Source organism: Hipposideros armiger, unplaced genomic scaffold (assembly GCF_001890085.2).
Source record: "Hipposideros armiger isolate ML-2016 unplaced genomic scaffold, ASM189008v1 scaffold_37, whole genome shotgun sequence".
Lineage (NCBI taxonomy): Eukaryota > Metazoa > Chordata > Mammalia > Chiroptera > Hipposideridae > Hipposideros > Hipposideros armiger.
In genome coordinates this window covers 260,786-283,837 of record NW_017731387.1, presented here as the reverse complement: position 1 = coordinate 283,837, position 23,052 = coordinate 260,786, and the positions used below count along the sequence as shown (strand labels likewise).

At 40.0% G+C, this 23,052-nt stretch overlaps 1 protein-coding gene across 2 annotated transcripts; it reads left to right on the top strand.

Annotated features, from left to right (window-relative positions):
• Positions 1-30: 30 nt before the first annotated feature.
• Positions 31-22,310, top strand: UCHL5 (ubiquitin C-terminal hydrolase L5). Of its 2 annotated transcripts, none has more exons than XM_019638089.1 (11): positions 31-247; positions 7,475-7,538; positions 9,302-9,407; positions 12,746-12,871; positions 12,954-13,015; positions 13,097-13,227; positions 14,612-14,675; positions 15,910-16,012; positions 16,845-16,952; positions 19,269-19,367; positions 21,636-22,310. In XM_019638089.1, the coding sequence occupies exons 1-11, from the start codon at positions 172-174 to the stop codon at positions 21,678-21,680; spliced, it is 984 nt and encodes a 327-aa protein (XP_019493634.1). In that variant the 5' UTR covers positions 31-171; the 3' UTR covers positions 21,681-22,310. The 2 variants fall into 2 exon arrangements, with proteins under 2 accessions (XP_019493634.1, XP_019493633.1); XM_019638088.1 differs by having other exon boundaries at positions 62-247; positions 16,842-16,952.
• Positions 22,311-23,052: the final 742 nt, after the last annotated feature.

Below are 23,052 nucleotides of genomic sequence, written 5' to 3'. Positions count from 1 at the left end.
CGCGCTGTGTCGCGCTGCAGGGGGGCGGCGCCCAGAGGCTGTCGGGAAGTAGGCGGGTGACGTGAGGTTGACGTGCTCAGCGGCGGGTTTGCCGAGATCAGTGGCCGGCGGCAGCGGGTGCCGGGGGCGGCCGGAGTCCGAAGTGGAGCGGGGCGGCGTGTGGCCGGGGCCATGACGGGCAATGCCGGGGAGTGGTGCCTCATGGAAAGCGACCCCGGGGTCTTCACCGAGCTCATTAAAGGATTCGGTGAGAGCCAAGGGGACCGTCATGGGCCGGGGATCACGGAGGAGGCCCTAGCTGGGTATGGAGGGGGGTTCCCTGCGACCCCCGCCGCCCCGCGTCGGAAGGCAGGCGACTCCAGAGACCTGGAGGGACTCGGGGAGGGGGAAATGCGGGGCTCCCGCCCCCTTCCCCGCCCCGGGCGCTCGCGTTTCCGCGGTGATTTTGAGAGCCGCACCACGAGGGCAGGGATCGCGTGTGTCTGCGCTGCCGCAGCAGCCTTGGGACTCCGCACTCAATTATTTGCTTAATTGGCTTGAGTCCTCGTCCTGCCCACCTACAATCCCCTTAAGCATCCATTTTTTCCTTTCCACCGCCGCTGCTCTGCGGAGCGCTGTCCATCCCGGACAGGTGTGTCCAGGTGCATGTGTCAGGCCGTCCGCCCTGCAGGAAGAACTAGGGTGTGCCTGCCTGAGGGTGGGGTGTCTAGGGCCCCGGCCTCCCGGGAACCCGAGATTCTGGTTAATTCAAAGCGGAGCGCCTCGAGTGTGGATAGCCCCGCGACGGCCACACACGCTGCTGCGTGGGACCAACGGGCCCCTTCGCCAGCGCTGCTCACGGCTCAGTTTTGGCTTCCGGTGAAGTGTGTGTCCCTGAGCCGGTGCTGTAGACTAGAGGCCATATGCTGTCCTCGTAATCCCTTTCTGCTGTGTTGTCCGCCATCCTACAGAACCAACACACTGGACGTTTTGTCCTTTTTTTCCTGCCCCTCGTGTTCCCCTCTTTTTGTGTGTGTGCAGTCGGTTTATCTGTTACATTTCCTCAAATGTTACTAATTGTAGATAACTGTGTTGAAACTTGTGCTCGGGGTAAAAATTAACCGTTGGTATGGATAGTGTCTGTGGTACCTAGCTGACTGTTTGGAATAGGAGTTAGCAAGCGTGTGCTGTTTCCCTGCTGTATCTCAGGTACACGGGGACGGTTCGGGAGTTGTTAACTGTGAGTACACCATGGCTGGCGCGCTAAACAACTGACAAACTATAATTTGGTGTATTGATTGCTGTGTTAGAAGCATGTACAGCCTGTTAGGGGAACACAGGCGGTGGCAGGGCACAGGCAGAGAAGCAAGAATGAGCAGTCATGATGTTCAAGTGTGTGGCTTAAGGAACAGCTAGCAAAGTGACTGAAACGCAGTGTGCCAGACTGGAGGAGTTGTTTGCATGTGAAGCCGAAAGCTAAACTGAGGCCGGATTGTGTGCCATGTGGTATGCGCGTAGTTTGGATTGCTCTGTAGTCACGGGACCGAACGGCCAAAGATAGTTGAATGCTGAAACGACATTTTTATAATTAAAAAAGGTTTACTATGTGTAGTGTGCACAGTGGATCGGAATGAAGTGAGGGAAGCTAGAAGTATTAAAATGGCTCAAGTCTGAGATGATTGGCTTGACATAAAGTCAAGGGTTAGAGAGAGGAGGTAAATTCAGTAATTTTGCTGCCTTGAAATCCACCGGACTGCTGCTAACTGGATGTAAGGAAACATGTGAAAATGGCTCTATGGATTCTAGCCTGTGCGGCTTGTGAAGCACAAGAGAATGGGCTTGATGGACAAGAAAATAGGTTGTTTTGGACATACATTGACTTTAGCCATAACATTCACCTTCAAAACCTTAACCATTATGACATTAAAGTTAACTTTTAGAAATATTGTGCTAGTCAAGTTTGTTTATTTTAAAACGAATCTATTCCATTAACAGGTATCGCTTCAATCTCATATGTGCAGAAAACTTGGAATTGAAAATGATTTAAATAAAGTCATGCATAAGAGAGTGATATGTAAATATACCTTTTGCACCTGCACAAGTGAAAGTGAAGCAATAGCTATTAATGGATTGGTTCCATTAGCAGAAGAACTTTGCAGAAAGTTATGTGATGGTAGTCATATATCATCATCACATGCTTCAGAGAGAAAAGTTCATTCCAACCATTACCATATTATTTTTCTCATCCAACTCATGGATTTAAAAAGCTTTTGGAAGTTCATTCTTTCAAAAGTGAAACATTTTTTGTATTAGGAATGCTACTGTAAATTTATTTTAAAAGTTTCTTCATTGGAGGAGAAATTATTTGTGGATTCAGTGAGTATATGAATATAAATTTTGGTGGACTGTGATGTCATGGTAAAAGCAAAGTTCTTATCAAATTAACAAACTGGTGGAGCAGAACAGTGCTTTGAATTGGTATTGTGCATACCTAATTCATGAGTGTACGAAAACAAATTGTGATCGTCTACCAATTAAAAATAGAAGCTGTGAATTTTTGCTTCCAGTCAAGATGGAGTAAAAGGGACTGGATTTCCTTTTCCTACAATAAATCAGTGATCCCAGTATTCACTTTAAGAAACTGGAAAAAGAAGAGCAAATTAAACCTGAAATAAGATGAAATAATAAAGATCACAGTTGAAATCAGTGAAACAGAAAAGAGAAAAATAGTGGAGAAAATGAAACCAAAAGTCGGTTTCTCAAAGATCAGTGAAATGGGTACATCTCTAGCCAGACTGATCAGAAAAAGGACAGGAGACACAAACAACCAGTATCAGGAATAAGAGAGATGGTTATCACTGCAGGTTCCATAGATACTAAAAGAATAATAAGGGAATATTCTAAACATCTATATGCCAGTACATATTTGACAATTAGCAGAAATGTACAAATTCATTTAAAGACACAAATTACCAAAGCTCACTCAAGAAGAAATAATCATTATAGCCTTACATTTATTAAGTAAATTATATTGTAATTTAAAGTCTTTTCATAGAGACAACTCTAGCCAAAATGGCTTCACTGATCTATACAATATTTAAGGAATAGGTAATGCCGATTCTACACAACTTTTCCCAAAAAATTGGAGGAGTACTTCCCAACTTACTCTGAGGGCCAGCACTATTATAATATCCAAAGAAGACAAAAACATTACAAGAAAAGGAAATTGCAGACCTATAGCTATCATCAACCTAGATGCAAAAATTCTAAACAAAATTTTAGCAAATTCAATCCAATGATATATTAAATGGACACTATGTCATGACTGAATGGGGTGTACACCTCAAATTTAGGGTTGGTTTAACAGTCAAGATTCGGTATAATTGACCAAGAACAACCATATCTCAATAGATATAAAAAGCATTTGACTAAATCCAGCATCTGCTAAGAATTATGAAGTGTTAGATTTTATCCTGCTTGCCAGCTAACAAGTTCGCCCGCCACTGTTTTATGGATACCGGCAGACAACTTGTACTTTAGAGATGAGGGATTGTAGTACTTGTGGCACGAAAGGCAGCAGGCTGGAGATTCACGTTTGTCTTGGTTCCCCTGTCCCCCAAGTCATGGCAGTGGAGGGGGGGAACCCAGCTGGATGCCGCACACACGAGTCTGTCATAGCTGAGGGATCCTGAACTTGGGGAGCTCCCAATTGTATACGCGTAAAAAGGCTGCTAACCTTTGGCTCCAGGGAGGTGGTATTATGGGCAGGACATAAGTCTTCCCTTTGCCCCAGAGAGAGACACTGTCTCCCAAGTCTGTTTACCAACATCCTTGAAAAGGTGGTTCCGAACAAATCTGAGAATTTCTCTCGGGAGACAAAACAGAAAAAGGAGCAGCCCATTGAGGACTGCCTTTCAAAGAAACCCATTCTTTCTACACCAAAATATGCCATTCCTTCAGCAAGTCTGATTGATCTGATCTACAGGGCTGGTACCAGGTTGCGTTCATTTATCTCGTGTTTACGTTAAAAAGCCAGGTGGCTTTTCCCTTAAAGTTTTGTACTGATCTTTCTCCTCTTGGTTTAAGACATTAACCCAGGTATGGCAGGGAGTGTTAGTGACTGCACAGAGTCCACCTGGGCCCCCAGGAGGAAGTCTAGCAGAATCCCATCATCTACCACAGTTCCGGCCTGCCAGTTGAGGCAGATGTGAAGGACTTGGGCCAGCCTTGTGTTTTCTTAACATGAAGGTTAAGAACTTTAAAGGCAGCGCTGAGGTTAGAACCCGGGTCTCTTGAATTATTGCTCATTTCTCTTTCCATTATGCCATGCATTACTTGAAATTGAACGTACACAATAGGATTATTAGCTACTGAGTGTTTGAAAGGAGAGAAATGCTAATAGTTGAGTATCATGTTTTCCTTGAACAAAGAGATGAGTATGTGTTTAACATAAGGTTATTTAAACAGTGTCACTACTTGAAGTTCTGCCTGTGCAAAAAGATTTTGGGAAGGCCGGCCGAGTGGCTCAGTTGGTTAAGAGCTCGCTCAAGAGTGAGCTCTGAGCAACAGCGGTTCAATTCTTGGCCCGAGCGGAGCTGCCGCTGAGCCACCAACAGGTGGCAGGATGGCTCAGCTAAAAAAAAAAAAAAAAAGGTTCGGGGGCACTTTTATCCAGTGGATTTTTGTGGTTTTGGGTATGATATGTACAATGTTTTAACGTTTAGCCTTTTTACAATTGATTTCCAATAGTAACCACTGTTAACAATTGCATTAGTGCCCTGTGTTCCCTTTCTGACACTCATAGGTACAGGTTTACGTTTATAAGATTTTTTCCCCCAACTTACTATATGTTAATGTCTAGCAACCTTGCAACAATACCAGGTTGTTCCTAGTTCTTCTCTATTACAAACAATGTATTGGGTTGTTGGAAAAGTCATGACGTATTTTTTCTATGTTTTTCAAAGGTCATTTATTTATATAAAGAACAAAGATCAATCAATGATATATTGCCCGTTTTGTTTGATAACCTTTTGCCACCTTTCAGTGAGCTTCTTAATTCCTCGTTCATAGAAGGACCTGTCTTTATTTGCGAAAAACTGAACAAGGTGCTGATTTACAGCCTTATAATTGAACGTTATACCACACAAGGAGTTTTGAAGACAGCGAAACAAGTGGAAGTCTGACGGCGCAAGGTCAGGCGAGTATGGTGGGTGTGGCAACACATCCCATCCAAGCTCCAATAATTTTTGACGGGTGATCAAACTTGTGTGTGGTCTCGCGTTGTCGTGATGGAACACAACTCCTTTACACTTATTGAGCTCTGGACATTTCTGGATGATGGATTTGTTCAAACTGTCCAATTGCCGACAGTACACGTTTGAATTGATTGTTTGGTTCCTTGGTAGGAGCTCGAAAAACATGACACCTTTAAAATCCCTCTACACTGAGAGCATAACCTTCCTCTGATGAATGTCTGCTTTTGATGTCATTTGAGGCGAATCATCACGTTGGGACCAAGACCGTTTTTGACTACATTGTTGTAAACAATCTACTTCTCATCACCAGTTATCAGTCGCTTCAAAAAAGGATCGTTTTCCTCATGTTTAATGAGCATATTGCAGCTGTTTATACGCGCTGTCAAATGAGCTTCTTTGAGTTCATATGGAACCCAGATATCGAATTGCTTACTGATACCAGCTTCTTCAGGTGATCGTGAACGCTTGAATGATGGATGTTCAATGTTTCTGCAATCTCTCGTGTCGTGTAACATGGGTTTGACTCCATCAATGCCTTTATTTTGTCATCAACCTCGGTGGGACTCCCTGACTGAGGAGCATCGTTGAGATCAAAATCACCAGCATGGAATTTCATGAACCATCATTGGCACTGACGTTCTTGTAGAGCATTGTGACTGTAAACTTTATGTAACTTTTCACAAGCTTGACATGCGTTCTTCCCTTTGTGGAAGTAAAACAGTAAAATATGGCAAAAATGCACAGTTTGATCTTCCATCTTCAACTTGTAAAATCTCCAAAACTCAACCAAATCGCTCAATTTTTTTTATAATGAAGCTAAAACTGTCAGCTGTCAAATGACATAGCAATAACATAGATGCGAATGACTAGTACTTCCAAAAATGAACTAGCGCCATCTGTTGCAAACATGCGTCATAACTTTTCCAATAACCCAATAGTAACTCTCCTGGTACATATATCTTTAATAGTAGAGTGGGTGGCACTTAATAAATACTTCCTGACCAGAGCCAGTTGAGTCCAAAGTCACATAGTTGGTTCACCCAACTGTTTTCTTTTTATCGACTGGTTTCTGAAGGTGATCTGCAGGCTTCTATAGTTCTCACTTGAAAATAATCTGGAATATTAGCAAGTGCCCAGACTTTGGAACCAGACATGGGTTTTAATTAGTTTTTTGGCAGATACTAGCTATAGTGAATTTAGGCAAGCCACTTAACATCCCTAACCCTGTTTTATGTAATACTTACCGGGATTAGAGAAAATGCTTTTAAAGCAAACATTTAGTGAACCCTTAGAATGTGCCAGGCACTGTATTAAACACATTTCACGCATAATAAATTATACCACGTATTCCTTACAAGAACTTGAACAGTATGGGTAACAGGTTAAATGGTCATGCAGCTAGTAAGCGGGGGAGCCAGTATTCACACCCCAGCAGATTGGAGGCCACGCTCTTAACCAGCACACCGTTGCTGTGACACATGCTACTGGAGACACCTACTGGTGTCTCAGCCTTGGCACTGTTGACATTTTGGCCCACATAAGATAAGTCTTTGTTGTCGGGGGCTGTCCCTTGCAACGCAGGGTGTTTAGCATCTCGGGCTTCAGGCCTAGTATCTCGGCCCCTACCCACTAGATGTCACAGCCTACTGCCCCCCAGGGAAACAATAGTGACAGTAAAAATGTCTCCAGATATTGTGAAATGTTCCCTGGGGTGGATTGGGGGCGGAGTGGCAAAAACCACCCTGGTTGAGAAGCAGTGTCCTAGAGGAAGAATATGTTTGGGTATTCTGAGGTAGTTGAAAATAATAAAGAATTGGGAATTAGGAAAAGGGTCAGAAGTAAATGTGATATAAAAGTGACTGTTAAGTGGTAGTTACTTATTACCGATTAAACAAAGTGCAGTAAAAAAAAAAAAAAAAGAGGGCTGAGGGCAGAGCCGTTGAGTAAAAACAGTGGATGAGAAAAGAGCCAGAGACTGAGAAAAACCGATAAGGAGCAGTCATGGGGTGGTGTTTCAGTAAAAAAACTCTTGAAACTTAAAAACTATAAAAGCAATATAGTCCCATCGTAAATACTTAGAAAATTGTAAAGAAAGTAATAGGATTTGGTTCTGAACTTGACCACTTTTACCATTTTAATTTGTCCTGTCTTATTGTTCTCAAATAGGCATTTCTTTTAGTTACTATTTAATGGTAAAGGTGTGTATTTTCGTTTTCTGATGAAGTGATTTCTTATTTCAGGTTGCCGAGGAGCCCAAGTAGAAGAAATATGGAGTTTAGAGCCTGAGAATTTTGAAAAATTAAAGTAAGTAAAATTTTAGTTGTAAAAATAATGTCTCTACTTAAGCAAACTTTTGTCTGTTTTACTTGGATTACCCTAGGCTGAATACATTATATCCTTTCAAGTCTTTTTTCAGTCCTGGTGAGATAGGTATTATTATTCTCATTTTATAACCGTAAACTTGAGACTCGTAAATAAGTAACTTGCAAGGGATTAAAAACTACATCCCCGTAATTCCATGTCAACAAAGTACTGACTGGTTGATTTTTTACAGCATTCACTTACTGAGCAATAGGATTAGAACATGGAACACATTTTAACATACAAGACATGAGTAAGAGGTCAGTCTACAAAAGCATATTTAATAGATAATGTATATTAATGGTGAAACAGAACTTGTCTATACATCATCATATCACTTCTGGGGAGGTTACAGTTCAGATTCCTCGTCCTGACTGGAGTCACCTCTCTGAGCCTCTCCTCACCCCGGCCTCCCTGTCCCCAGCCTCACCCCGTAGTGCCGGTGTGGGGCTAGAGGAGTTTTCATTGCTGGAAGAGTTGTTGGTGGGAGACACAGGGGAGGCTATTAACAGGGAAACTGGGACTGTTGGGATATGGCTACCCTTCTTTACAGTAAGAAGGGGGTCGTTTGCTTCCCCCAAAAGAGCGAAGATGGAATAAGAGACCAGCTCTGCATAAGTGATCAGGGACGGTTAATTCAAGACACATCACCTGAACCATCTTTTTTTTTTAAGATTTTATTGGGGAATTGGGGGAGGGGAGCACCTTTGGGGAATTGGGGGAAGGGGGACAGACAAGTTGCTGTTGGTTTGTTCTTCAGTCTACTTGTGCAGGATGTTGCTTCACTGGCACAAGTTGGCACCATCATTGCACTCTTCCCGGGTGAGGCGGATCAGTTGCCGGCTTCTGGACGGCCGCTCACTGCGGCTTCTGGCTACACACGGTAGCCCATGGCAACCCACTGCCACAGGGGCTGCAGCCTACACCGTCGCCGGCGACTCACGACAGCCCAGCTCCAGGTTGAGCTGTTGTTCAGCATCTTAGCTGTGGAGGGCAGTATCACTGGCCCTCACATGTGGGATCCGAACCGGGGCCCTCTGGCGTCCCAAGCCATTTCTTAACCAACGCACCACTCAGCCGGCCCTCACCTGAGCCATCTTTAAAGGCTAGGAAAGATGTTTGTTGCAAGGAAGGCAGCTGTGGAGGAGGCTGCAGAGAATCCTAGCAGTGATTTACTGCCTCACGGGCAGCGACAGTTCTTTGAGAAAGTGGATGACTTCGTTACAGATGAGGTGACAGTATCCATTCCTACTGTAGTTTGGCGATTGTTCATGAACCCAATAATTATCTGAAGGTGACTCCCTGTTTTTATAATACATCTGCTATCAACCATTGATATGTAAACATCCTCGGTGAGCTTTATTCATACATATTGGAATTCAGTCTGGGGTTAACAGTTTCTTCTAGTTCTGCTATGTTCTTTTTTTTTAAGTGAGGTCATACAAGTTAGATGTGAATAATTCAGAGATCCGAGAATAAACCTTTCCTTATAATTCTGTTTTAATTGATGTAATTTTAAGTTTTATTAGCCTTGTCTTAGGCAACATTCTAGTGTCTAAAGAGCAATAGAAACCTTTAAAAAAAAAACTTGGAATTTACTTCATTTGCATTGCGTTTGTTAAGTGGCTGACTAAAATTTCATATATTGACAATGTGTTATAAAAGAAGCAGGGTTTGGTGTCGCTAATTTCTGTTTTACTTTGTAGGCCAGTTCACGGGTTAATTTTCCTTTTCAAGTGGCAGCCAGGAGAAGAACCGGCAGGCTCGGTGGTTCAGGACTCTAGACTTGACACGATATTTTTTGCTAAGCAGGTATGGTCCTCGGGAACTCTGGAGTCGTGAGAGCAGCCTTTCGTATAAACGGGGCCGTCATCTACCTGTGTGTCCTTAGTGTAGCAGTCCTCAGACTCTTTGTCTTAGGACCCCTGTACATTCTTAAAATTATTGAGATTCCCAAAGAACTGCATCAGTGTAGAGGGGTCATAATACTGGCTGTCTTATGCTGATCAAATACTCTAATCTGAGGTGTGCGTGTCTGTGGATCATTAATAAAATACTGAGAAAAGCAATTGCCATCTAGTAATTACAGTTTGTGTACGAGGATCCAGGAAGGACAGTTTGGTGACGCTCGTCTGCAAAGCATCGCCATCTAATCCCATTTCACTGATGGCAAAGCTGAGGCCTGACGTTCTTACTTACGATCGTGCTGCAGTGGGGCTGGGTCTGTCTGACTCATCTGATCAGTCTTTCAGGAAAGAATGACTGAGTGCCTGCAATGGGCCAGATACTGTGCTTGGTGCTGGGGGAATGATACACAGTCGTGATCCCTGTCCATAGGTGCTTAAAGTTTAGTGGGAGAGATTAGCTTTCATCAGTGAAACGTAAAATTACAGTGGCGATAAGGGCTGCCTGGAGTGAAATGAAAACCACATTCTCTGAGACTACTGTCAGCTCGAACACCAACTATAGAGTTCATGGACCCCCAAGACCACACACAGGTCCTGTAATTTGCTAGAAGAACTCACAGACTTCAGCGAAAGCTGTCATTGTTACAGTATGGTCCATCCCAGGGAAAGGGGACAGATTGGATTCACCCCAGGGAGGAGATACCTGAGACAGCGTCCTGGAAGGTTCCACGGGCAGAGCTTTCTGCCATCTTCTCCCAGGAGAGTCACAGACGGCCCTGACTTTCCTGGTAATGACGCACGACACTGTACAGAGCACTGCCATCCGGGGAATCTCAGCTGATTCCTGGTGTCCAGAGTTTTTAGTGGCCCTCAGTCACTTAGAACTGGTTGATACCTACGTGGCTGACCTCAGTCTCCTGCCACCCTAGGGGATGACCCGAAACCCCACTCTCGGTCACACTGTTAGACTGTGTGTGTCACCCAAAGTCCCCAGGTGTTCCACCACACTTTACGAGGCGTGGCTTTTCCAGAGCTTAGAGGTCACCTTCCAGGAGCTGAGGACAAAGGCCAGACCTCTCTCTGTGCAAGGTAAAATTCTTTACTACACACATAAAAATGGGACTTGGCTTCTTCAGGGAGATCTGAGAAAGCTTCTGTGAGTGAGCGACAATTCAGCTGAAATCCAGAGGCTAAGTAGGTATTAGGAGGGAAAGGTTGAAGTCATCCCAGATTAGTAACAGCCTTATGGCAAAAGGGAGTAGGACGAGCGCAGTGCACCCAGGGAAGCCAGTGTGACTGGAGCCCACCCAGCAAGGCGGAGGTGGCGTGGGCGGGAAGGGGTCGGGGCACACTTAGGGACCTAACTTAACTGAAATATAATGGATACACACAAACTTCACATACTCAGTGCATGTAAAATTTGATGAGTTTGGAAGGAGTTATTTTCTAATTCTTTTTTTTAAAGTTGTAAAGTTATGGATTAAGGAGTTGAAGTCCTTCGATCATAGGAATGTTCGATAGTCTTCTCTGCCACAGTCTTAGTATCTGGCCTAGTGCTAGGTACATACTGTGGCCTTCAAGTGGCGTGATTTTGGAAGAATTGCGTGAGTGAGTATGACTTTTAACGTCTTCTAACTCTCCACCTCCCAACCCATCTCCCAGATAATTTCACCCTAGACAGTTTTGGCCCAAGATAAGGGAGCACTCAGTCTTACAAAGTTTTAGTTAACTATCTTTATGAAGTCTCCTTTAAACATTAAAAATTTTCATCCAACTTTACTAAACAACTGTGATTCTGATCAAAATACATATTAAAAGAAAACAGCAACAATATTAACTGAATTCTAGATCTGTTACTTTCCCCTAATTCATCAATTATAAGATAGTCTTGAGTATAAAATACTAGAAGAGAGGAATTACACAGGTGTGGTGTATCATCATATTTGTTTGAGAATTGGGAGTAAGAGAATGTTTCCTAGGGGAAAAAACAGTCGCATCAAGGAGTTTTTCAAACCTGCAGTTAAAAATGGTGGACATTCACAAGCCTGTGGCAACATGAAAAGCAGAGGAGTAGAGGAATTCACAAGGGAGATGATTGAGAACTTTTCTTCTGAAATCAGGCAGTTCATAAATAGATAACTTGCCAAATTGTAAAACCACAGGTGAATTAGCATTTTAGGGAAAGACACCAATTAGAAAATGGTATTAATTACAGTACAGTAACAAAACACAGCAATAGGCCTAAGCTATAATTTTTCAGTCATTTACCAGATTTAGTTCAGCCCTACAGTTAATCTTGCTGGTGTTCACTCTGACCGCCTGAGGTTCTTCCCAGCTCTGTGCTCTGGGCACTGTCGGTGCTGCAGGGAGTGTGGGAGGCCCTTGTCTGTAAGAGGTTGTAAGCGTGCTGGAGAGACCACGTGTGTGTGCAGAACCAGCCTGGCACAGCAGCCACGTGCATGAGCCCAGGACCAGACCGCCTGCCTCCTGCTGGCTCTGTGACAACCTGTGGGCCGTGACTTAACCCCTCAGTGCCTCAGTTTCCACAAACGTAAAATGGGCACAATAATATCACACCTTCTTCATAGGCTGGTGAGAGGAGAAAAAGAATTAATACATGTGAAGTGCCTAGAAAGTACCTGGCACATAGTAAGTATGATCTAAATGTTTTCTCCTCTGGCTAGATTGTAAGGCCCACATACTCTGTTAAACAGTTCACAGTTAGATGGCGGCACTGTCAAGACTTTAACTGAGCTGAAACTACAAATGGACAGTTTAAGCCCTTTTTAGGAATTCAAATGAGGGTAGAAACTCATCGGAGTTGGTGGGTAATTTCTCAGAGAGCCACAGGCGAGTGAGTTGCAGCTTGTGTGTGCTGAAACGCGGGTTGAATTCCGACAGGTAGAAATAGGTTCAGGAGGAAGTGAACAGAAGGGGAGGCAACCTCTTCTTTGCCCAGCTTTGTTTTGTGTCGGGAAAGATGGGTCTTGTTATCCTACGTGGATTTTCTTGATGATGTGATGAATTTATTTAATCTATTTGGTTTCGTAGAATTCTGTTCCAGAATCGCAGCAAATTCCTGAAACTACGTTAGAATGGAAATTAAACATGTTTATTATGTTTAGGCTAAGATTGTGTGAAATGAAACGGGAAAGCTATTAACATTTTTCATATTTTGGGGGTCATGGTCACCAGTTAAAAGCTGCATGTTTTAAACCATGTCTCTGTGGTTATATTTTATAGGTAATTAATAATGCTTGTGCTACTCAAGCCATAGTCAGCGTGCTACTGAACTGCACCCATCAAGACGTCCACTTAGGAGAGACCTTATCAGAGTTTAAAGAATTTTCACAGAGCTTCGATGCAGCTGTGAGTACAGTCTTACTATTCCTAAAATGCCCTGTTTGTGATAGTTCTTAATTTAACGGGCTGCTTTCAAAAATTATTTCAGATGAAAGGTTTGGCACTGAGCAATTCGGATGTGATCCGACAAGTACACAACAGCTTTGCCAGGTAAAGAGACTTTGTTTAAGTAAACCCTGTTTCTTTCTTTGCTTGTTTGTGTCTCACTATTTTTTTTTTCCTTCCCTGTAGACAGCAAATGTTTGAATTTGATGCAAAGACATCAGCAAAAGAAGAAGACGCTTTTCACTTTGTCAGTTATGTGCCAGTTAATGGAAGACTATATGAATTAGACGGATTAAGAGAAGGACCGATTGATTTAGGTAATCCAGTTCTGGTTCCTGACATTTCTTTCACCTTTGAGAAGGGAAAAGATACTGGGATTCACCTCTGCTTTAGCCGCAGGGCTGCTTAGTTAGATTGGGAAGGGGAGGTGGCTGCGAGGTAGTAATTGTGATGAAGGCCTTCAGCTCTTCAGCACTTGATGAAATCCACAGGATGTATTGACTAGTTCAACTGGAACCTATTTTGCTGAGAGAAAAGAATTTTTAATTCATAGATTACATAATTTATTTTTTATTTTCCAGTTGACTTTAAAAAACTGTTTCGTCTAGTGAACTTAAGTTATTCCTGCCATTTTTATCCTACTGATAAGCGATAGTAAGCATTTATCACATTGTACTAAAATATTTTCATTGTAATTGGATCATTCAGAATCACTTCAATTCAGTGTTTAATCATCTACAAAACTATTTTTCTTCAAAGTTTCTATTTAAATAGCACACTAATGTGCTGCCCTTTGTGCCAAAGGTTAGCTTTGTCTTGATCCCACCCCATATCTAACCTTAAGCAAAAATGATAAATGGTTTTTGAGGGTGAGGGTACAACTGGTGGTTCTGACACAATACTGAAATAATAGGCCCAGAAAAGAATCTTAACTCCTTTATTTTTACCTCATTAAGTTTTCTTTTTCTTTTGTTTATTAGGTCCATTTTTAAGAGTCTCATGCTCTACCGACTGAGCTAGCCAGGTGCCTATTAGGTCCATTTTTAAGTCCAACAAAACCTATTTTAATTTTGTTGAATCTAATGTTATCTGAATGTTATCTGCTGTTCATAAAACTTTATACTTTCAGATTTAAACATAGTTTCATTTTGTTTATACTTTTTGACCATGGTTCATATATAGAACCAATGGTTTTTATCTGATGCAGATTTACATGTTATCTCTGTATATTTTTCATGTCTGTTATAGAAAATAGAATATTTCTCAGGTCTGTAGAAGTTGATTTTGTCTAGTATAGTGGTTGATCTAATCTCTCTATTTTCTCTGTTGGCTTCTGTCCGGTCAGCCATTCATTCATTAGAACCATCAAATATAAAGTAAGACAGAAAGGAGAACAGCCAGTTTTACTATATGAGTGGTGGCTATGCTAAAACTTACAGTGAAAAAAATGATTAAAACAACTGGGTAAAATTGGTTTTACCTTATGTGTAGATTTCAGTTTTTTATTCTATAGTTATGGTGGTGCACGCTTTCCCTTCTTAGTACTAAGAAAATAAGAATTGAAGCTGAACATATCAATGCTAAAAGGACTTTTACCATCCTGAATTAACTAAAATATTTATTAAAAATATATTTTGGACCAAACTTTTGAAATAGTGTTAGTGCTGATTGTATTTGTTTTCCTGCTTTTACGTTCTCTAGGTGCGTGCAATCAGGATGACTGGATCGGTGCGGTGAGGCCAGTCATTGAGAAAAGGATCCAGAAGTAAGTTCCCAGCTTGTCTTACTGGCGCAGCGCTCTGCTTCTTAAACGTTTTTTGTTTTTTTGTTTTTAAAGATTTTTTTTGGGGAATTGGGGGGATGGGAACAGTGCTGGGGAATTGGGGGAAGGGGAACAGACAAGTTGCTGTCATTTTGTTCTTCAGTCTAGTTGTGGAGGATGTCGCTTCACTGGCCCAAGTTGGCACCATCATTGCGCTCTTCCCAGGCAAGGCAGATCAGTCGCCGGCTTCTGGACGGCCGCTCACAGCGGCTGCTGGCCACTCACGCTGGCTGCTGGCTACACACGGTAGCCCATGGCAACCCACTGCCACAGGAACTGCAGCCTACGCCATCGCTGGTGACTCACAGCAGACCAGCTCCAGGTTGAGCTGTTGTTCAGCATCTTAGCTGTAGAGGGCAGTGTCACTGGCCCTCATATGTGGGATCTGAACCGGGGCCCTCTGGCGTCCCAAGCCAATTCTTAACCATCGCGCCACTCGGCCAGCCCTTCTTAAACGTTTTTAAAAACTTGTGTTTCATTTTTATTTTAGTAATGCTTAGTGAACATCTACCTTTGATTGGATTAATGTGTTCAGGAAATCTGTCTCAGGATATCTGTAAATTCTATGAAGTAAAAGGCCATCTTGTTCTTATAGAAGTTATGCAGACCTCTCTACTAAGTTAGATATTTTGTACAGTTACTTTGTAGAGCTTTGTTTTTGAGCATCTGTTATTACATTAAACTTTTTGAGATAATTATATTCACATTCAGTTATAAAACAAAATGCAGAGAGGTCCCGTGTACCCCTTACCCTGCAGTGGTAACAGTGTCTCAGCCAGGTTATTTGCTTCAAAATAGTTTTAGCTATTATGACGTGGTGTAAAGTATCTGATGAAAACTCGCACAAGAAATTGATCCAAAGACAATAAAGAGGTCTAAGGTCTAAAAAAAGTTGTTTTAGCTATCATAGTTCCTCTGCCTTCCCATATAAATTTTACTATAATGTCTATAGCTACAAAAATTCTTGCTGGGGTTTGATAGGAATTGTGTGAAATATTTACATCAGTTTGAGGAGAACTGGCATTGTACTATGCTGAGTCTTCCAACCCATGCTCTACGGTGTCTCTCTCCATTTACTTTGTTCTCCCAGAGAATCATGAGTAATCACAATAGATTACCTTAATTGTAATAGTCTTACAGTTCTTTATTACATTACAAACTTCATTGTTTTTTTTAGGTACAGTGAAGGTGAAATCCGATTTAACTTAATGGCCATAGTGTCTGACAGAAAAATGATATATGAACAGAAGATAGCAGAATTACAAAGACAGCTTGCTGAGGTTCGTGGCCATGTTTTTAATGCAGAGTTCTTAGTTATTCTCTGAGGGAAAGTATTTGCTTTTCTTTCCCTCCTTCCTTCCCTTCCTTCCTTTTTGTAAAATGTAGATTTAATCTCGTGTTCTGAGAGTCAAGAGACTATATCCTGGAGCCAGGCTGCCCAGATTCGGCTCGTGGCTTTCCCACTTAGTGGATGTGTGAATTTGAGTATATTTCTTTGTGCCTCAGTTTCTTCATGTGAAATGAGTATAATAGTGTTTACCTTATAAGGTTGTTGTGAGGATTAAGTGATATAATATATGTAAACCATTTTAAACAGTGACAAATAGTACATGCTAAATAAGTGTTAGCAATTAACTATTTACTGTAATTTCATTGTATAATGAAGCAAGTTAGAATATATTTCTCACAGAGTCAATTGGGAACATTCAGATTCACATATACTCCGTACTAGTCTTAATGACTGATTATCTTTCTGTAGTAAATATGATTAGAGAAGAGAAATAGCAATAGACCCAAACACCTTTTTTACATTTCTTTGGTCACATTTTCTTAAGAGTATATTTAAGCAAACTTATTTTACAGCTGAACCAAAGATTATAGCAATATACTGTACATTGTTTTTAGGTAAACATGTATTACTGGAGAACATAGAAATATGGAAAGTACTACTTAGGGCTTTTATCCTTTAACATTACAGTTATTAGGCTGGTGTTTGTCACCATATTAAGAGTAAAATTTGAAAAGAATTGTACTGTGTTTATTATTTTAAAATATCCTTGACTTAAATCTCAGTTACTAGGGTGTGCTATTTTTTTTCTTTCCCCTAAGGAGGAACCCATGGATACAGATCAGGGTAGCATGTTAAGTGCTATTCAGTCAGAGGTTGCCAAAAACCAGATGCTTATTGAAGAGGAAGTACAGAAATTAAAAAGATACAAGGTATTTTTTTTATTTGTCCCTTTAATGTTTTAGTGTAGAGGGATCTGTTTTGACACGAAGGTCTGCTGAATTCTTGATTGTTTTCCTCCCATTATTTACCAGCTTTCAGAATAATGAGTGGATTCTCTGGCACCCTACAAAGGTAACTAGTGAGGTGTCGTTCTCATTTTGTTGGCGTTCACTGCAGTTGTCGATGCTGCAGTGATGCCTCCTTTGGCCATTAGGAGGCGCTTGAAGCCACCTCTTGAGTCCTTTGAACAGGACTCTGCATCGCTGGTGCTTCCTTGCTTTCTCGATGACGAGATGTTTCGGACCCCGTGTGTACATTTCCTGCTTCAGACTCAGAATCAGCCATTTTTTCCAGGAGCCTGAGTCTTGCTGGTGGGAAGTGGTGAGCCCCGGATGCTCAGTGGTACCGAGTAGTCATCATTCCCAGGCCTTTCAGAGCCAAGAAATACGTTTTTGTCTGTTTCTTGTTTTATTTTTGAAGAGAAAATCCAATGTCAATTCATAGTAATGCTTAATTTTAGGTTAAGGGGCTTTATACTTGAAGTTGAGCTTTTGCATCTTTTCTCTTAAGCTGAAAATACTGGTTCCTAAAAATAGTAACATAATTACTTAATTGCTTTATGCTACATAGGTATAGCACATGTATGTATAATTAATATGTGTATGCTTCATGCTGTATGTAGAATGCATGTGCACGTGTGTGTGTGTGTGTGTGTGTGTGTGTGTATAAAAAAGGTTCAGAATAACAATACCAGTATTGTTAATAAAACCTGAAAGGTTTTTTCTTAAGTTAATTTTTTACTTAGGATATATCCCATTTTAAATGAACTAATTACTACATTTTTAAATTCACTTCAAAAATTTCTCTTGGTGCAGTTCTATTATCAATTTAATACACAAATGAGTTTATTTGTTTAATTTTGCTTTCCAATTATTTAGGCTTAAAAATTTTTTTTTATTATGTCAAACATTTATATAATTCAGAGTCAAATATCAAGCAAGGCTATCTTTAATAAAGTCATTCTTCACTTGCGATCTGTCTCTGATAAGCTTTCCTCAGAGAGAGCGAAAAGAGTGAAGGGAACTTTGAAATTTGTACGACTTGGGAAATGGTACTTATGTCATCTGTCATGTGTGCAGAAAAAGCATTGTAATTTATTTGAAGCTCAGTTGAAGGCAAGGGTGTCCTTTTTCTTTTCATTACTCACTACAGTGTCAGCACAGTGCTTTGCATCCCACTTAACAGCCAACCAATGACTGTTAAGTAAAATAATGGACCCTGGACTAGCGGGATTCCTGCAGGTGAAGTGGCAGGGGCTGGCTCCAGAGTATCCCAGGCAGGGAGAAGGGAGCCAGGTTCATGGAGACAAGAAAGTAAGGGATGAAAGTCTGAATGTTTATCTTCCATTTTATGGGATATAAAAAAATAACTACCTGTCATTTTATACGCGCTCATGCAGGGTTATTACATAATTAACTAATTTTTAATATTTGCCTAAAATAAAACGCAAACTAGGTTTGCAGAATCTTTACCTGGTACATTGTTTGAGAATGTTTGTTCCAAAAAAAGGATAAAATGACCCTCATGCTGATATAAAATAAACATGTTTTAAGATTTTGTTCACTCATTAATTGAACGAATCTGGAAGATGTCACAACTAGTTCAAATGACAAATCAGAGCAGCTCGAATTGATATGAAGTGAAGACACACGGAAATGAATTTACAAAACACGGAAACTGCTTTTCTGTATGGGAGACGGGACGTCTGCCGGATGGAACATTTACTAGCTCAGTGCCAGTGAAAGGCTGGAATCCTGTGACTTGGGAGGGTGAGCTCTAGATAACGCACCGTTTGCCATTAGAACACATTTCCCCTCCACAGTCTACCCCCTTATGATAAAAAAAAATTTAAACAAAGAGATCCTTGATCACAAAATAAAGCTGGTCTATTAGGCTTGTCCTGATTATTGCTCAAGTAAGTAGCGAAATTGTGGATTTATCCTGTGGGCTTTCAATTCACTTCCCTAAGCAAGTTCAGTTTTCATAATTGATCGTCGACTAGACTTTGAAAAGTCCGTTATTTGCTGAGCCCAGAGTAGGAAACCACACCCAAGACACTCTCCACATGTTTTATTGTACTAGTCTTTATTCTCAGTAGGAACCGAATCTCATTATTTCTTTTATTTTTTTCTTTTGAGAATGGGGGTTTTCTCCCATTTCTGTTTTGAGTTGGATGCAAAATTAAAATGTCAGGAACTTAGTGGAAATGTAAAGTTAGTGTGGTTTGATATTTGCTTTCCTTTCAGATTGAAAATATCAGAAGGAAGCACAATTACCTGCCCTTCATCATGGAGTTACTAAAGACGTTAGCAGAACACCAGCAGCTAATACCCCTGGTAGAAAAGGTAAGGCCTTTCCTGGTGAAGACTTAACTTGGATTTAGAGGCCCCCTAAAGAAACTGTTTTTTGGCTTGAGTCGAAGTAAACTTTGTTGAGGCTTTTTTATTTTTATGTGTTTGCTTTTCCCCTGTTGTTCCATATTCTAGATGAATGTTATAATAGTTCAGCCTGATACTGCCTTAGCCTTCAAGGATCCCGTGTCACAACTCAGGCTGTGCTCTGTTAGAATAACATTGAAAACGTTTTCCTTTCTGTGAACACAAATTTTAATGTTAAAAATTCAAATAATAGATATTTTTTCTTATTAAACAAAAATTTGAATTATCATAGAATTTAGAACTAGGTGGACATTGAAGGGAGAAAAAAATGTAGCCAAGAGTAAGAAATAGGTTTTCTTATTGCTAAGCTAGAATTCTTTCTACTGAGGGAAAACCGTAGGTTAGTGAAAAATTCTAAGATAGTTTTCCTTTGACATGGGGCACTTAAGATCATTGTTGGATGAGGGAAATGCATTTATATTGTTTTTAAGGTTATACTGTAAATCAGTGTTTCTGGAAGTGACCATCGCTGGATTCTCTTTAAAATACATTCTACTTGGCCCCTCCCCAGAGATTCTGACATGGGGGAAGGAATATTTAATAAGCCCCCCCCAACCCCCGTGGTTCTAATGCAGCTGGTCTGTATACCCCATTTTGAGAAACACTTTGAGAGGACTCTACTAGGCAAACAAAATTTTGGACCATTAACTTAAAGACCAGAATACATGGTAGGTATATTTTCTTATTAATTTTAAAGTTTATGAAGCAAAGATACACTTCAACCCAGCTGTTTCATATCATCATAAACTCAATATGAGATGTGAGTTAACGTTTCGTGTATACCTTATTACCTGGATCCTGAAATGTGTGCTACAATTGTTACTATTAATTGTACAAAAATTATTGCACTACACTGCTAAATCTTTTCTTTTCCATGTAGGTAGGTTTTTCTATTCATGTATCTTAGGGCATTAAAAAATTAAAAAATCCAAGATAGGAGACTGATTCTTAAAATTTTAGATTAACAGTTCGGGTCTTGTGATCCTCAGAAATGCTCAGTTAACAGAGGACCTAGCTATTGTGTGTTCTTTGTATAAAACACTACGGCATATTTCTGACCTAAAAACAGTAAACAAAATAATAATAATGTGGACTGTTGTGCTAAATCATATGTTATATTAGATTTTAAGTAAAGATAAATATTAGGAACCAGACAAATGTTATTAGAGAAATTTTAAATATATGTACATATTTTGCTTTAAAATTGGTCTGTGAATTTTTTTGTTTTTGCAAATTAGGAAAAAGACAATTCTTGTTGGATTTTAATGACAGTCTATCCCCAGACTTTGAAAAAAGCCTAGACAACAACAGCTTCAGCTTGTGTATTAGAACTGTGCTTCCTTAGCTCGCATTATTTTGAACACAGGGTGGCAGTGTCTGAACGCCCAGCGTTAGTGGGACGCCCAAAAGTCTGTCCTCGTGTTGGCGTCTGCTCTATGGAAGGGGAAGTTGCTCACTTCTAGCTTCTATTTCTCCAGAGTGTTCCTTGATTGTTAAATAATGCACATTTAATATTGAGAAATGTTTATTTCTTATATATATGCAATATTTGTCATCTCCTTAGATTCTGAAGGGAATTCAGATTATTTGATTAAAATTTTTGAAATGTTTAAATTATTTGTCGTTTATCTAGCCACAGCCATATTCCAGGCACTCTGAAAGTCTGTGGCTGTCCGCGTGAATCAGGCATATCTTCTCTCTGAAGCAACTCATGATACAGTTGGGAAAATGATAAATAAAGAATGGTAGTACTGTGATATTAGGTTAAACTCATTGAACTATTAAACTCACTTATTCAAATATGCAGAAACTAATATAGGATTTTTCTTACACTCAATTTGAATGAGAAGTGGGCACATGTAAATATATTGTTTTGAAATCTGAATGAGTATGATTTTATGGAATGAAGAATTGTGTATTTTAAAATAATTATTTTATAATAACACGTTTCAACTTCAGATAAGATTTCAACTACAAACCAGACATGATCCTTTCTTGTGGAGGACAAAGTGTAACTGTACTCGTAATTGTCCAGGAGTAGTCTGTTGCAAGCTCTAGAAATCTTATAAATGATGCATTTCAAGCCTTTTGGCTTAAGAATGCCCTCTTACATTTTATTATGATGTGATGTAAAAGACTTTTAAGATTTTATAGCATACTATTTTTAATTTCTAGGCAAAAGAAAAACAGAATGCAAAGAAGGCACAGGAAACCAAATGAAGAAGATGCTTTGGGATGTGTTCACATTTCCACTTCTGCACTTATTTTCATGGAAACGTTAAGTATGAAGAACTTTTGAGCAACACCCTCTCGACTCTGCACGTTTGGCAGCAGTACCCGTCTGTCTTGTCTGTAATGCATGGACTCATCCACCTTCCCTACTGCGTCATGTGCATGTAGTGCCTATTAAATAAAAGGATGCTAAGAGTGCCTGCCCAAATGCCATTGTGTGACATTGGACCTGAGGACTTCTCTTGGTTCTCTGGATGTAGAAGTACCGTAATGAACCTAGAAAATGCACAAATGATATTCTCTATCTGTAACTGTTACAATTAATCTTTCGATCTCGTAGCTCAGTTAAATGCTTAAAATTTATAAACGTCAGTTCTCGATTAAATTGGATCTCGTTTCTTTTCATCATGATCTAATGAAAAAAATCAGTATTTCTGTGTTTCATACCTAAATATTTTGAGGGTTTTAAAAGTGAATTTTATCTCCCATACCAATTATTTGAAACAGTATGGTTTTAATGAAAATCATTTGAAAAGGACAAAAGTACAGTTTCTAGTGATTTTCACTGCTGCCAGTAAAAAAAGTAATAAACATCCCAATTTTATTTTCACAAACTTTCTTGAAGTGTTTGGGGTTATTTATTTATGTGTTGTAGAATTGTTTCAGGAAGATGTATTATTTTCAAAGCAAAATTTCAGGTGAAGAGCACATTATAAATCTTAAAAGATTTTTGGTGTTACTCTGGTTACTCTCATTTTTTCAAGCTGTTAAGCTGCATCTTTCTAAAAAATGAGATGTTTTACAATTCAGGGTTATCTGCTTTATTAAAAAAGGATGATGGTGCTGGTGGAGGATCTTTACACCCCGATTTGAACAAAATGTGTCCCGTCCAGTAGTTTCTAAGAGCCATCTACAGGTTTCCCACGATGGGTTTTTTTTCATTGCTTTTGAGAATTGCTTTTTTTGTTTTGTTTGTTTTTGTTTTTGTTTTTATGTCGCCCACCCTTGTTTTTTATTTTATAAAAATAATATTGTATTTTTGCACCTAATCTTTTTTTCCAAGTTAAATTTAAAGGAAATTTTATAAAACTTTTTATAAAAGAAATAATTACCTTTTTTTTTAAAGGCACATTTCTGAAATGGGTACATGACTTTTTAAAATTGTATTACAGAGAAGTTCAAAAGTAGCGAGACTGTGTACCTATCTAGCTTCAAACACATGAATTTTTTTAAGGATTGTCTTGACGCTTACTACATTGTGGTATTATTAAATAATGTCAGAAAACCTGGTGGGAAATCGAATAGAAAAATTAAATATTTTTCATGTATAATTTCAGTTGAAGGTAATAAAGAAAAATTT